This window comes from Fragaria vesca, linkage group LG6 (assembly GCF_000184155.1).
Source record: "Fragaria vesca subsp. vesca linkage group LG6, FraVesHawaii_1.0, whole genome shotgun sequence".
Classification (NCBI taxonomy): domain Eukaryota; kingdom Viridiplantae; phylum Streptophyta; class Magnoliopsida; order Rosales; family Rosaceae; genus Fragaria; species Fragaria vesca.
The window spans coordinates 10,940,064-10,956,982 of NC_020496.1; the positions used below are offsets into that span (position 1 = coordinate 10,940,064).

The following is a 16,919-nucleotide window of genomic DNA, read 5'->3' on the forward strand; positions in this document are numbered from 1 at the left end:
TTACATGACAAATAATACTTTTGCTTTTAAATTATAGGAACGGATCCTGTGATTCGTCCCCATATATTCTCCCCTATATATTTATAACATTAGTAATTTAAAGTGTCAGCATATTAAACAATAAACAATACAATGATGACGGTTCCTTGGAAGTTCTTGAAAATTACTAAAGCTTTCTTGATATTATGATTTTGTATCTTTCTGCATTGCCTGAGCTCTCTCATTATTGGATGTTTCTGTGTTGGTTGAGGATGCCCAAGTTTTAATTGAATTTCTTTTAATTGTAGTCTGTACTAGCTATGAATTCTTGCTTCTGCAGATTGCTCTTATTCTTGTTTTGGAGAATTCTGCAGAAAAAAAATATATACATAATCACTCACTGTTAGCATATGTGAATTTCAGTTTCAGTTTAGGAAAATCAAAAAATGTCTACGGCTTCACTATTAGGTTTATGTTGGAGATTCCGGAAAAGATTACAAGCATCAGGTCAGTAGGGGATAAGTTATATAGCTGTAGACTGGCAGCTGTTTATCAAATTTTGGCAAAAGCCCAATACTTCAAACCAGTAACTAACCGTCTGATATAGATGATTACTATTATCTGAAGATTAATTTCTGTAATTTTGCTAATTGAGTTCTCCAGCTGGATTGTGTGTTGGTGTAGCTGGTCTAACAGTTGGCCTGCTTGAAACCATTGTATTTCTGGAATGGCTAATTCCTCTGTGTTGTTTTAAATCAATTAAACATAATCATAAACCAGTAATAACTTTTCTTTAATGAAATACAGAAGGGGATATGCTGTAAAAAATACATGCATGCATTCTGATAAATTAAAGTTTTATAGTAAAACTGATCATGATAGTACTTTGTAATAGTTTTCTCTTATAGGTTTTTTCTGTGAAAATCCAAAATGTTCTTATTTAGTTACAGGTTTTATATTCCACAGATGAAGCTGATTAATGATAGCTGCATTATTCATTTAATCTGTGGCCTATCTGATTTCTGGGAAAAGCTTTTGGTCACCTAATCCTTCTGTTTGTGCACACTTGATGATTTAGTTGTGCATAATTACTTAGAAGGGACAACTGAGATGGAAATCAAGTCTGGTTTTCAGTTTTCGTGCCTTCGATGTTATCCTGTGGCATGCCTAGCGATGACTGCCATTGGATTCTTCAGAGACTCATCAATTCTATTTTTAATTACATACTCCAGAAAATTGCCTTGGCATTTATTTCATTTCTGTCAAATGATCTGTTCAATTTTGCATGGTGGCATCTTTTCACCTGAAGGCCAAAGGCCACTGTCCCATCCACTCTTCTATACCTAACTGCCTCTCAAGGTTGGATGGGAAGTCATAATGAACCTTTTATCTGCATGATCTTATAGGATAATGTTAGATCTGCTAAATTATAGTGAGTCCGGCCTCTTGAATCCTTATATGACTCGGTTCCAATGATACTGCGCTCATAATGTGGATGGTCTTTTGATGTATCATAGGGCCTACGATTCTGCTGCCACGAGGATTGCGTGTCGTAGTAGTTTGCTTGATCATATCGAATATATACTTCAAAATCATTTTGTTAGTCTTAAGGGGATGTACATTACTATTTCGGATGATGCTCTGATTTGATGAAACTCTTGTCTGTTGAATGATAATCTTGAAAGCCTAAGAATTATTGTACCTTAAACTACCATTTGATGGCGAGAGGTACCCGATGTAGCTGCCTTTGTTTGATTTTATATTAGTGTAATCAGGTTCATCAGAATTGAGTCATAGAAGGATGCAAAATAACAATTAAATACCATGTTCATCAGAATTGGTGACTTGTTTCACTAATGAATTGAACTTGCTGTTATGGTTGAAAAGTGCTAAAACTTCTTAATGCATGGCTGCTTTACATTTATCATGTCTGCTATCTTAATATCTGATATTATCCTATATGCAATATGAACCAAAGGTTCTGAGTTTTTTTTGGTGACATGGAATTGAATGATTGAAGTACTATGTTTTATTCTTGATCGATTTCCCCTAATTTGAATATAAATTAGTTAAAGATGTTTCAGCAGGAAAGAGACTTCATTTCATTACAATTTGGAACAAGTAAAATAAGACTGAATCATATTGCTGCATAATCTGAATCTGATGCTGTAATCTGTCACTTCCAAAGCCAACCTTCATTACCATATCATTCCAAATTGTTAACTTTCTTCTTTGACAGCCTTTCTCTTTTATTTTTCTCTTTTGTTTGTATAGCTTTATCCCCTTTTCTTTTGAACCCTTTTTAAGCCCACATCATTTCAGGTATTCCCTACTTCAAATTTAACAATTTCTTCAGCTTAATCCTACTTGCTCTATCCTGAACTTGAACAAAAGAAGGAAATTCATATCTATGTTTGAGATAAGTACTTGTTTCGCAAGAAAACTAGAATTGCTTCAAATCAAAGGTGAAGCAAAGTAAGAAAGATAAACAGAAAGAGAGAGATAGCTCTTTCTTGTGGGTCTTTTTGGTTTCTCCTTTTAATTAGTTGCTTTCTCAGTGGATGTTAAAAAGGGATGTATGCAATATAGGACGAAAGGTAGAAACCAAAATCGAACCCCAAAAAACTTAATACTGGTTTCTTTATTTGGTTTATGAAAATCATGTGAACTATATCTACCATTCCAAACTACCAATATTGCAGAGAGGAAAATAGTGTGGTGAAACTGAAAGAATGACATATATAAATTTGGTTATTTGAATTGCAGATAAACTTAATCATAACCCATATGGCACCAAAACTTTAATTATAGATGGTGATGGCTCATAATGGTGCTTCTGACCCTTTGTTTCTTAGTTTTTATTTTCTTATATGATTCTATATAAATTGTCAGGATCTACAATATTCATCAAGATTCTGTTGTGCTCAACCTAAGGTCAAAGGGTGGTTGCTGGAAAAATGCATGGATGAAGTGAAAACGAAAAGTTACAAGCTGTACTGAAGTAAAATGAAAGGTCACAAGCTGCTACTGAAGTGAAATTGAAATGGCTGCAACGGTGTTGTTCCATCTACCTACTTACACCTGCTTGCCTTCAAAAAAATTCAAATAATGTTTTTGGTAGCTTAACCAAAATTATGGAACTGTGGAATTAGGTTATCAGTAAAACTATTCTCCGGTGAACCTCATGTAAAAAACTAAAATAACTACTGCTAAAGCTGTTAGATAACAAGTATTACAACCTAATTGGACTGCAAAATTGTTCCTAGACTTTTGGAGTTTAACCAGGTAAGTAGGTAACACATGTTATGTTCTTCATAACAGCTTGCTTGCTTATAGTTAGTCATGTTGGGATGGTTAATGAACTGTATTTAGATTGAAATGCTTGATTATACTTATACACACCTATGAAAGTATACGGTTAGTGCCTTGAGGTTTGGAGGAAGGGAGCGGTTTTCGGCCAATAGAAAGTCGCCTAGTGGAGATTTGGACAATAATATTGATATTTTGGTCTTATAATTGAGGTTACCTCCTACCTCTTGTTGCTTCCAAATTGGGGTTTTCCCTTGAAAACTATACTTTGGCTTGTTTCTATTAAGAGTTGTAGTTTTGGCATAGCCTTTTTTCTATTAAAGCAAAAGACATCATTTTCATTGTTCCTCCTCTTTATTTTCTAAGAATTATCGACACCGAAAGCAAACATATAAGCCAAAAGAAATCTACTTACTACCATAAAAAATTAATATACAAGAATGAATTAAATCAACATCCTCCTAGTTTTCTTAACAAACATATCACTTTCGAATTTGTATTCGTTTGGATAAATTTGTTCTATATAATCAAAACAAAGACAACAAGCTCGAAGTCCCAATATATATGCTCTAAACTTCTTCTTTACGCGTAAATTCAACGAAATTTTGCTTTCCTTCCATCATTGTCAAATTTTAATTCGATTAGTATCTGATAATCGCATGCATTAATGTAGTTCCCTTCCTTCAATATTGAAGTGAAATTTCATGTTTAAGGACTAAAAGAGTTTCTCCTCCTCATGTGATGTTACTGTTGTCAATTTCCCAGGAAGTCGGTTTTGTGAAACTTGTTAAAGAATTGGAAAGGCTTGGAGGCAAATTCATTAATGGTATAAAGACACAGACAAATAAAACCAATGTGAATAAATAGGGTACCAGAAAGAAAGAAACCTCACACTCACGAGTCACGTACTGGTTGTTCATCATGACTGAACGTTTTGACCTTTTACAATTGGTTAGCTCCAGCTTCTTGTCTTCTTTCTCCCCTGCTTGGCTAACAAGCCGAGCCCCCATTCATTTTCATGTTTTTTTAATTTCTTTTTTATTTTTATCGTTTTGAAAATGAGACGATTTCATTATTATTAATAATAATAATCATTTGTGCTCTCGGTTACTATTGCGTTTGATTAAAAATATAGTCTCAAATGAGGACACAGTTAAAAAGTAGATCTAGATTCACCGTGTGTGTTTCTAAGAAATTAGGTACGTACTCTCAACTATGAGATTTATATAAATGTATCTGGCACAAGTAATAGTAACGAAAAAACTCATCATATCATGAATGAAATCCATATCTGTCACAGGTAGGCCGAAATGTAACTAACCAAGAAAACTCGCCTACAATTTTATAAGCATATTTTGTTAGTGGCACATAAGCCTTATTTTATAGTGGTTCTAAAAAAGAAATATAAGTGGTTCTAAAAAAGGAAATCTCGATAGATATATCGAGAAAATATCGAATGCTGGAAATTTTACCAAAATTTAAATAAAATTGTATATTTGATAAAAATAGACTAAATATTAAATATCATAAATATATAAAAAGTAATATTGGTAGTTGTAAAAAACGGAAATTTCGAAGAAATATCGAGGATATTATGGAGATTTTAGTCTTTTGCCCATACTGACCATGTTTATATATAATTATGGGCAGTACACAAACTCAGTGGGATATTGAATCAAACAACTCTAGTCTCTCCTAATTATATATACTAAATAATGAAAGAATTGTTAGAAACCAAATGGGCAATTTTAGAATTGAATCAAATACATTGTTACATAGAAATTTAATCACAGCCATTTGAATACAAAGCTCCAGTTCTTCAATTTGTTTACGTTCCAACAATCTACTGTGACGGACAAACACAAAGGTTTTGTTTGATTCACAAATTGTAGAGGTTGGGAAGAGAAAGTTGTTCTTTTCCTTTGTTTAGTACGCCTAAAGAAAGGAAAAACTTTACTGTAATATGGGAAAATCAATGGGAAATTGGATCCTCCCATATATCATGGGATTCAATCTCTCTCATATTTTCCTAACATTAATTGCATCTTTCAAATATTAGTTTAATGCATCTTATTACTAAATTATCCCTAAAATTTTTGAATCTTGAATATTTAATATTTTAATACTAAGGATATAATTGGTAAATTAATGTTATTTGTTTTCCTATCCATGCATAAACCAAACGTTAGAAAGGAAAGTAAAACACATTTCCTAGTTACTTTCTCGACGTTCTCAAACACCTCATATGGAAAATAATGGGAAATTTACTTTTCTATATACATAGTAAAGACCAAGGATTCAATTTCCTTTCCATCAACCAAACAAAGCCAAATATTGAAGAATAATTATCTGGAAAAAAATGAGATGTGTATGTAACAGATAGAGTTGTGTGAATAAAATTACTCTATTTGTGTTGGTTAATAAACATAATGATACGTAAAATAATGTTGATAACCATTAAGTCATTAACCAAGCTAGTTTGTATGGAATCCAAAACAAGTCGCTCGAGAGAATATTACAACCATTAGGTCTGTTGCTATATTAAGCAAGCTAGTTTGTATGGAATCCAAAACAAGTTGCTCGAGAGAATATTACAACCATTAGGTCTGTTGCTATCTACATAATATTGATACTTCTCTTGTGGTTAAGAGTCCATACTGAGTTAACTTCCCACGAAATAGTAGTCGACATTTTAATGAGATGGGATTGTGATTCATTTATGTTAATCCATTAAAAAAGAAAAGAAAAGAAAACTTGGCTTGTTAATCCTCAAGCAAATTTAGGGCTAGTTGATGAGTTTGTTTTGGAGCTAGAGTTTGTTTATAAAAGATTTGAGCACCTTTGAAAACAAGGTTCAACCACAACATGTTCCTTTCAAAGATTCCTTTTTGGAATCATTATGCTAAGAATGACACGAGTATTTGTTTGAGGAAAGGGATTTGAGCATTGATATGTTATATGTAAAATATTTTGAAGGACAAATGATTAGCAAATGAAAAGTAGGAGTGTTGATTACAATTTGGGGGATGTGAATTTCACTTCTCTTACCTAATACTTTCATATTGTTTAGAGATGTTAGTGTAATGATCTTTTTTGTTTCTTCATAGAATTGAATGTAATACATACCTTTCAACTTTTATTCTATAGATTGAAATGTTAGATGACATTTATGTCAACTCATATGATAAGAAAAAGAGTAAATTACATAGTAGTATATGACCAAATTTAAAAACATAAAAAACCCACTTTCAACAATTTTTATACAAATTAGGACACAAGCACATACCCAAAACCAGCAGTATCAGGCCCAACCCATATTATATCCAAGAAATGACCAAAATGACCTCACTTTCACGTCCAAATTACGTGCATGCCATTCCTCTCTTCCCAACCCTAAACCCGATCTGATCTCTCTCTCCTCTCTCACTCTCTCTCTCTCCCTCTAGATCAGAGCTCGACACCAACTCTAGATCGGAGCTCAACGCGGCGTCGCCTATGCCGGTGCCTAAAGCACGTTCCAGAACTGGCCGGAGACTTCGTCGGAGTAGGATGCGAGCAAAGCTCACCAATCTATGCCACGACTCCACAGCCGCCTTGGACGGTGGATTCAGAGGTTGCGGTTTGTTCTGATAGCGTCTATGGCAGGCAGAGGACGGTGGATTCAGAGGTTCCGGTAGATTAGATCGAGGAGAAAGAAGGATTCCAAGGCCAACGACGTCGTCGTCCCACTGCCGAAGCTCCAACTCACTACCCGGCTCGAATTGGCACGATCCATTGGCAGAGGAAGGATCGCATCAAAGAGAGGAAAATAATCCGACCGTCGTTGTCGACTAGGTCCGCCGGAGTTGGCCGCAAAAATCGGGTCGGGTCAACGGGTCGGCAGCGGGTCAGGTTAGGGTTAGGGTTTCTGTCGGGAAGAAAAAGGGATGATGGATTGTTGGTGATGATGGTGATGGTGATGATGATCAAAGCTTGTTTGTATGTGTGTGTTTGTCTTTTTCTGATACTGTTGAGATTGGAAGGGTAATTTTCTGCTACTGTTAGAAGGGTAAATTTATAGATGAGTAGTAAAATTTAACAGTAGCAGCTGTGGAGTCGACATGAATAGACAGTAGCAGCTTTGGAGTCAACAATAATAGACAGTAGCATATTCTAAATAGATAGTAGCATGTTTGTTTGGTTTTGGAGAATTTCCAGAAAAAATTGCAATAGCACCGACAGTAGCACCTTTTGATCGGCAGTAGCACCTTTTGATCGGCAGTAGCACCTATTGATCGACAGTAGCACATTTTTGTTGACAGTAGCATATTGCACATTTCTGTCGACAGTAGCAGTAGAATATGTATTGAAGGGTATTCTAGTAAAATTGTAGTGACAGATGTCATGTGTATATTAAATTGTCCTAATTTGTTATTTTTTGTCCTTAACTGTATAAGAAAATATGTAAAGGATGTATTTATAAAATGAAATTTGGTTAGTAACTAATATGTAGTTTACTATAAGAAAAAACTTAATCCCTCTCTTAAAATTTTACGAGCACATACAAGAAAGATATTTTTACTCGGCATTGGAATGGAATACGCATTTTCTTGCTAACCAAACATCGTACAACATCATGCATTAACTGTTGAAAGAAAGTTAAAATACTCAAAGTGCTAATCTATGGTGTCTACCCTATTGAGAGAGACACCAAAATACCATCATTCACCATAATCGCTTACTTCTAATTTTTAAACCAACCCAGATGACTGTTAAATGCGGCACACATCTTCATCTTCTTCTTTTATCCACCTAGGACATTTGTTTTACCCTTGTTTTACATTAAACATCAAATTTTGATCATGTAACAACGAAATTTGTTATACAACATGACTGGATAGTGTGATTGAATACTTCAGCAACGCGACCATGGTAGAATTGCACTACAAAAAATCGAATCAAAACATAGTAGCTTTGTCATTTTAACGTCACATAGATAATTTTCTTAGCATTAAGCATTAAGAAACCCAATAGGAGAAAGGGACCTGAGCCACACGAAGCCGAGCCAAAGCTATCTGTGGAATCTGAAAATACAGTTGAGCTCAACTGCTTCAAGTCAAAGACTCAAAGGTGGTTGAGACTTGAGAGAGTCCCATTCCACGTAGAAGAATATCTAACAGTCAACCCCTACCAGCCTTCTCTCTCTCTCTCTCAAATCCACGACTCAAACAAAACACAGAAACTCTTTCACTCCATTTTTGTTTTTATATCCTTAAATCATCTCTCTCTCTCTCAGACACTTCTTCACCTGCAAACTAGCTAGCCACCATTACTAACCATAAAACAAACCCATTGGTCTCGTCAGCTGTACTACTCAGTCATCTCTCTTAATATAACACATGCACCACGCTTGATTGCCATGGGCGTCGTCGACATGTCCAACAATCCACCAACTTCTCGCACCAAAGACTTCTTCGCCTCCCCTGCTCTCTCCCTCAGCCTCGTACGTTTCTCATCCTTCACATTCTTCAAAACCCTTTTACTATTTCCATGTCTTTATTCTCTTTATTTGGTTTCTTTGTTGTGTCACGGTTTCTTCGCTTGTTTGTTGTGTTTTTCAATCTGGGTTTGGTTTGGATATCTAGGCTGGGATTTTCCGAGATGCCGGGACTCCGGCGGAGACGGCGGCTAATAGGGAGGGGGACGAAGGCGATGAAGGGAGCGTAGGCGGTCGCCGGAGGTCGAGAGAAGACACGGCCGAGATCAGCAGCGAGAACTCGGGCCCGGCGAGGTCGAGATCAGCGGAAGACATTGATTTTGATGCCGAGTTGGGAGAGCAAGATGAGGATGATGGTGATGGAGACAACAAGAACAAGAAGAAGAAGAGGAAAAAGTATCACAGACACACCACTGAGCAAATCCGAGAAATGGAAGCGTGAGTAGTTCTTTAATTTGATTTCCTGTTTTCTATGTTGAATTTGGATTTACCAATGCGTTGATTTTTAGCTTGGAACACTTAATTCTATGAGTTTGTTTTGGCAAACCCGAGTTTAATTTGTTGGAAATTGGGTGAGACTTTGAATGGTGCACATGGTTTTGGAATTGGTCGGTTTTGAGTTGTATCGGTCTCTCTTTTATAAAAATTGCATGCCTCACTAACGCTAAGCATGCAGCTTTTTAAACAATATACTTTATCATGTACTGTGTTTTAGTGCTGCTGCTTGGAAAGATTCAAAGAGTTAGTGACATGATCACTTATAAAGGAAACCAGATTGTTAAGTAGAAGATAATACATAGTGTTTTGATTAGTGGCTTCATTTTTTGCTATTTGTTCTCATGTGTAGCAGTTAGCTACAGAAAAGAATACAATTGAAAAGACTGATCAGAATCCTGATGAATGTGACTGGTTTTGACCATATGTTATTAATTTCATTGTAAATGTTTGCAGGCTGTTCAAGGAGTCACCCCATCCAGATGAGAAGCAAAGACAGCAGCTGAGCAAGCAGCTAGGCCTTGCTCCAAGGCAAGTCAAGTTTTGGTTCCAAAATCGCCGTACCCAAATCAAGGTAATTTTCTGTTTCAATTCTCTTAGTTTTACGTCAAATTGTGAAAACTGTACTGAAGATGTAATATTGGTGTTTATAGGCTATTCAAGAGCGCCATGAAAACTCATTGTTGAAAGGAGAAATGGAGAAACTCCGAGATGAGAATAAGGCAATGAGGGAGCAAATTAACAAATCTTGTTGCCCCAACTGTGGCAGTGCCACCACTAGCAGAGATGCCACCTTGACTACCGAGGAGCAACAACTCCGAATTGAAAATGCCAGGCTCAAATCCGAGGTAATTATGTGTACAAGAGCACACCTGATCAATGCTTCTGTAGATTGAGTAATGTAACGAGTCTTATATCCAGAGTTTGAAGTAATGCGGTACACGAACTTTATGTAGGTTGAAAAACTCCGAGCTGCTCTAGTAAAATACCCTCTTGGGACATCCTCTCCTTCCAGTTCTACTGGGCAGGACCAGGAGAACAGAAGCTCATTGGACTTCTACACCGGTATTTTTGGTCTTGAGAAGTCTAGGATTATGGAGATAGTTAACCAAGCAATGGAGGAGCTTCAAAAGATGGCTACAGCTGGAGAACCACTCTGGGTCCGAAGTGTTGAGACTGGCCGTGAAATACTTAACTATGATGAGTACATCAAAGAGTTCAACATTGAAGTTCCAGCCACTGGGCGGCCAAAGAGATCCATTGAGGCCTCAAGGGAGACGGGTGTTGTTTTTGTAGATCTCCCAAAACTAGTTCAGAGTTTCATGGATGTGGTAAAGACTAGAACATTTTTCCTACTATTGCCTTGTAGGTATAGAACCTAAGCTAATCTTATGTTTATTTTTGTTGTAGAATCAATGGAAGGAAATGTTTCCATCTATTATCTCAAAGGCTGCCACTGTTGATGTTATTAACAATGGCGAAGGAGACAATAGAAATGGTGCTGTACAATTGGTAAGCATTTTGTAGTTTTGTTTCTCCAAAGTACTTGCAACTAAAGATGTAGAAACTATCGCTTTCGATAAAAGAAAACTCAAAGTTGAGTTTGACTGCAGATGTTTGCAGAGCTGCAAATGCTTACACCTTTAGTGCCCACCAGAGAAGTTTACTTCGTTAGATGTAGCAAGCAACTGAGTGCTGAACAGTGGGCTGTCGTTGATGTTTCCATTGACAAAGTTGAAGATAACATTGATGCATCCTTGGTGAAATGCAGAAAACGTCCCTCGGGTTGCATCATTGAAGACAAATCAAACGGCCATTGCAAGGTATGCAGATGTATTATACAAATTTGATCCAACCATTTATAATCTTAATGCATATTGATTAGTTTAAAAACAAGGGACGAAAAACTATACAAGCTGAGTTTGACTAGGGAATCGAAAGCTACTCAAAAAGAAATCAGAAACACAGAGAGAAGATAATGAAGGTATCATGCATACATTTCATATTTTGCTAACAAGGTTTATAATGATTTATGGTTTACAGGTAATCTGGGTGGAGCACTTAGAGTGCCAGAAAAGCACAGTTCAGACCATGTACCGGAGTATTGTCAACAGTGGTCTGGCTTTTGGGGCAAGACATTGGGTAGCGACGCTGCAACTCCAATGCGAAAGGCTTGTTTTCTTCATGGCAACCAATGTTCCAATGAAGGATTCAACTGGTACGCCTACTTAAATAAGCTTCAGATATACATATTGCCTCATTTTAGATGAAATATACTGATAATTACTGCATATCAGGAGTAGCCACCTTGGCTGGGAGAAAAAGCATTTTGAAAATGGCACAAAGAATGACATCAAGTTTTTGTCGCGCAATTGGTGCATCAAGCTATCATACCTGGACCAAGATCACTAGCAAAACAGGTGATGACATTAGGATTGCCTCCAGGAAGAACTTGAACGATCCAGGAGAACCTATTGGTGTGATCTTATGTGCAGTTTCTTCAGTATGGTTGCCTGTCTCTCCTTTCACCCTCTTTGATTTTTTGAGAGACGAGACTCGCAGGAACGAGGTTTGTATTAAGAACCTTGTCTACCCTACAATTCTGCCAACTCTGCTAATCAATAATCCTGTTACTAGTACTATATTAGGATCTGACATTTTTTGTTCTTCAATTGTTAGTGGGACATTATGTTAAATGGGGGTCCAGCACAAACAATTGCAAACCTATCCAAAGGACAAGATCGTGGCAATGCTGTTACTATTCAAGTGAGCTCTCTTTCTTTATACATTATATGAATTAGCCTCATTCCTAATGCAAAATGGTCATAAAATTTTCTAATATAGCCATGCATTTCAATCTTCCAGACAATGAAATCAAAAGAAAACAGCATGTGGATTCTACAAGATAGCTGCATAAATGCTTACGAGTCCATGGTGGTATATGCTCCGGTGGATATCACGGGCATGCAATCTGTGATGACAGGATGTGACTCAAGCAACATGGCAGTATTGTCTTCAGGGTTCTCTATTCTTCCAGATGGGTTGGAATCAAGGCCTATGGTTATCACTTCGAGGCAAGAAGACCGAGGCAGTGACAGTGAAGGAGGAACTTTGCTGACCGTAGCATTTCAAGTGTTGACTAATACCTCTCCTACTGCCAAACTAACAATGGAGTCTGTGGAGTCTGCCAACACTCTTATATCATGTACTTTGAGAAATATTAAGACGAGCTTGCAGTGCGAGGATGGCTGACCAGCTCAACTTTATTAAATAGCTAGGAATAGGTAGCTGAAACACAGGTTCTCATTTTTGACTGGATTATCAGTGGTTTTAGCTGATCAGGATTTGCAGTTTGTTTCATTCATTTTTGGTCAGAATGGTGGACTAGGCTTGTAAGAAAGTCTACAGCAATGTTCTGGCAAGAAGAACTTATTCACAATCTTTATAGCTATATAATTTTACTAGTTTCCTTGTATATAACTCTATCAATTATTATTTTCTTGATCAATTGTTAATTTTATTGCTACCTGTTTGTTACCATTCGATGTTCAGATAAACATAAAGCCACCACTTTTAGCATCAAAAGCGTCTTCAGTGTATGAATTGTGACCAGCAACATTCGAGGCGTTTGTAGCTACAAAAGCAAATATACACATCCTTTTCCAGATAAGTTCTTTTAAGTTGGAAGGGTTTAAATTAAAACAATATATACTCGCACCTATTTCAGTCTATCATCAAACCAAAAATAATCCAATTTTGGTTCCCAAGTTCCATGACCCCGCTGCCAAATTACAGTTTTATCATATAGATTGGTAGTGGAACTCAAATGTGGTGGAAACATCACACTCTGGGAAAGGTCCCAAACTCTCAGCAGGAATCTTTCTAACTTAACAAGAGTGCTTTTTGAACAAGCTCATGGTAACTCGTGCACCAACAAGAATTCAATGGTAAAATTGTAGAACCATTCAAAAGCAATATTCCTTCCAGTTAAGAAAGCCAAAGACTGATAAGTTCTTATTGGAAAATTGTGATTCTTAGCAAACAACTGTTCAGCAATTCCTCCTAACAGCGAATGGCATCAAGATAAATTCCAAACATAAGTTGCTCATGCCAAAAGTGCAGTCTGGTGGCATTACTTTGTTTATCAAAACTCAAAACTTGCAGCTAGTGATAAAGTTAAGGTTCTTTTACTTTCAGGAGCATATATCTCCAATTACATCTCCAGCTCCATAGAATACAATACTCAACCTACAAAAGTAGCACATTTTCACATAACTTCAGCAAGCAAGCAACAGCCTATTATAGTTTTCTAGTGAATTCAACCCACAATGACCACATTTAGGCCTTCTTTAGTTCAATTTCAACAACGTGTCACTCCACTTTTGTATCTATCAGACCAGATTCATTTCAAAGGCCAACAGTTTCACTTCTTCAAGCACTTATCACTACCTCCATTGGCCATCCAACAAATCTCCAATGTGAAACCTAAATAGATTCCTAATTTCAAACACTGACACAGGAGTTTCTAATGGCATATTGTGATCACTATCAAACAACAGTTCTCCACTTCCTCCTAACAAAACACGAGATGATCAACTCGCAGCATTAGATTATATTGCTCATTAGTATCAATTATTAACCAATGGCAATAGTCTTTTATAGTTTTCCAGAGTATTTAACACACTTGATCACATTTAGGCTTCATTCGTTCAATTGTCCACTCTAGAATTCACTAATCCGATTTCATTCAAAAAAGCACTGCTGTCACTACCCCAATAAGCAATGCATCAAATCTCAATCAAACCCAAAAATGCCTACCATTTAGACTAAAGGCATAAACAAATTCGCATAACCCATCAAAACTACACCCATTTCAAGCACGAAAACAGCTCAAGCATTGCATTACTTTCCACCAAATTACACTAAATCCATAACATCATCACGAACACTAAGCACAGTTTCATTTCCAAAAATCACAAAACCAACAATGAAACAAACAACATGGGGACCTCACTCTAAACCTGCTGAGACTCCAAAGGAATCCCCAGCTCGCTCGTGCCCTCTTCCTCCTTCTTCTTCACATTCTTGGGCGGAAGCGGCACGGCAATGAAAGTCTTGGTCTTGCTGATGGGTCTGCTCTTCTCAAGCTGCACCACGTCACCCACCTGGAACTGGTTATTCTCGTCATGGGCCTGGTACTTCTTCTTCTTCCTCACCCTCCTCTTGTATTTTGGGTGGGGGGCTAAGCGAGTGACCTCCACGGCGACGGTCTTGTCGTTGGTGGAGCAGACGACTCGGCCCTGGAGGTACTTGAGGGCCTTGATGGGTTGGAGGGAAGTGTGGCGGAGTGGAGTTGGGAAGGAGAGAGAGGAAGTGGGTTTGGAGAGGAAGGAGAGAGGCGTTGAGCCATGGAGGAATTGGGTGGAGAGCTTGGTGGGGGAGAAGGGGAGGAGTGAAGCTGTGAGTGACATTGTGATGAATGAGTCTTTGGGATTTTTGGGTGGAAAAGGGATGAAAGGATAAGAGAAATTGGGATGAGGTGAGGGGTCTCTCTATCCCTTTGGATTGGCATTTTTAGGAATATTTATACTTAAAAAAAAAGAAAAAAAAAAGAAGAATATTTACATGAATTTCCGAGTTTATATGGTGTGTCTATGCATATTATGACATGAAACATCTGTTTTTTTTTTTTAATAGAGGACGTTACTTCATTGATGAACGGAAAGTAAAAGTACAACATAAAACACGATCCGTCCTCTTAGGCTTGAAATAATTGAACCATGCTAAAACAACTCAAAAAAGTTTAGACCTAAAACCTAAGAGTATTTGCACCGGATGACTGATTGGTTGGCTGATTTGCTAATATCAATCATTTCATCAATGCATCGGGGACTTATTGGCCGACTAATTTGTATGGCCCGCACGAATAGTAACTGTCTAGGCAATTGAGTTATTGATTCTTGCCTATGGTTTTGCCCGACCAATTTGGTGGGTGCCACAACTGCTGCCACAAGGAGAAGGTATTTATAAGCCATGTGTTGTGCAACGGTAGTTTAATTATGGGACAATGCCCACTAGCTCTAATTTTAAGAATTTTATTCCTGCTAACATAATCAAGATTTAAAATTCCCAAGCCAACTTAAATAGCAGAAAGACAATTATACCTTTAATGAATTAAATAAACTACAATAAACTATTATAAGAGCAGAAATACAATTATACCCTTAATGAATTAAATAACTACAATAGAACATTATAAGAGTTTTTATAACCGGATTCTCACGACCAATGACGTTGACCGGACTCCGGCAATCTTTGACCAGGCTCCGAGGACCGTTAACCGGACTCCGAGGGCCGATGACTGGACTCCGGGGACCGTTGACCGGGCTTTAGGGACCGTTGTCCGGACTTTCGGGGGCCTTTGACCGGACTCCGGCGACCGTTGACGGGGCTCCGGGGACCGTTGTGCTTTAGTCACTTATAACAGGTCCCTATTGAGGGCAATATGACCACCTATTGGGGCAGTAGGACCACCTACTGAGGGCAGTAGGACCTCCTATTAGGGTTAGTAAGACCTCTCCTACTAGGGTCAGTAGGACCTCCTGTTGGGGGTAGTAGGATCTTCTACTGGGGACAGTATGACCCTTGAACTTAACTGTGTGCTTCAGTCACTTATAATAGGTCTCTATTGGGAGCAGTATGACCACCTATTGGAGGTAGTATGATCTCTTATTAGGGACAGTAAGACTCTTGAACTTAACTGTGTGCTTCAGTCACTTATAACAGGTCTCTATTGAGGGTAGTATGATCGCCTATTGAGGTCAGTAAGACCTCCAAATCAATCAAAGACATCCAATCCCTTCAATAACAAGTACCTAAAAAGAGAACTAACACAAATTCTTAGCACATGATCTTAGTTTCACAATTCATAAACTATTATCATAAACAAAGATTTTTTTTTCAATATTTGAAATTAGTTGGATGAAATCAAAGATGCAAAAATTGATAAGAAGATGGTTCGTTGACCATAGTGGAAAAATATGAAATCACATAAGTAAATGAGTAAACAATGAATATGTTATCATCATCAACATCCGTTGTGTGTGTGGGGATAATTATGGAACCCAACAAGGATTCATATAGAAAAACCCAACTGATTCAATTCTCACTCTTCACTAATCAAGAAAAGAAGACCCAATAGTAGTCGATAGAGAATGCCTTTTTTTTTTTTGAGAATGATAGAGAAGGCCTTGAGTTTACGACTTCTACACCAAATTGTACCATGCTTGCGTGGTTTTGAAGATGAGTGAACGAGAATAATGGCCAGTATCCAACTGAAACCCATTACCAAATTCGTCAACAAACCCCGACTAAGAAACCAAACTCCGTTGCGAAATCCATCAAGGTTTAACCCGATTCCCGACCCCAATTCCTTCTTCTACCTTTCCCGATTTTGTTGTTTGGATTGACAGCGCTTGGTTCAGACGTCGTCGGAGGTTAGCTGGTTCAGATCTCGTCACAGGGCTTGAATCAGACGTCATCAGAGGCAGCTGTCTCGTCGGTAGCAGGCTGGAGAGAGAGAGAGAGAGAGAGAGAGAGAGAGAGAGAGAGAGAGAGAGAGAGAGAGAGAGAGAGAGAGTAGTAGTAGTAGTAGTATATA

The 16,919-nt window shown here is 37.5% G+C and overlaps 2 protein-coding genes across 2 annotated transcripts; one reads left to right on the top strand and one right to left on the bottom strand.

Annotated features, from left to right (window-relative positions):
• The first annotated feature begins 8,565 nt into the window (after positions 1-8,565).
• On the top strand, positions 8,566-12,785 carry LOC101315163 (homeobox-leucine zipper protein GLABRA 2-like). Its single transcript, XM_004302846.1, has 11 exons — positions 8,566-8,770; positions 8,913-9,202; positions 9,716-9,833; positions 9,913-10,107; positions 10,216-10,590; positions 10,670-10,771; positions 10,873-11,082; positions 11,303-11,477; positions 11,557-11,828; positions 11,939-12,025; positions 12,125-12,785. The coding sequence occupies exons 1-11, from the start codon at positions 8,687-8,689 to the stop codon at positions 12,509-12,511; spliced, it is 2,295 nt and encodes a 764-aa protein (XP_004302894.1). The 5' UTR covers positions 8,566-8,686; the 3' UTR covers positions 12,512-12,785.
• Positions 12,786-14,122: 1,337 nt separating this feature from the next.
• Positions 14,123-14,742, bottom strand: LOC101315448 (30S ribosomal protein S17, chloroplastic-like). The gene has a single exon (XM_004302847.1). The coding sequence runs from the start codon at positions 14,728-14,730 to the stop codon at positions 14,275-14,277; it is 456 nt and encodes a 151-aa protein (XP_004302895.1). The 5' UTR covers positions 14,731-14,742; the 3' UTR covers positions 14,123-14,274.
• Positions 14,743-16,919: the final 2,177 nt, after the last annotated feature.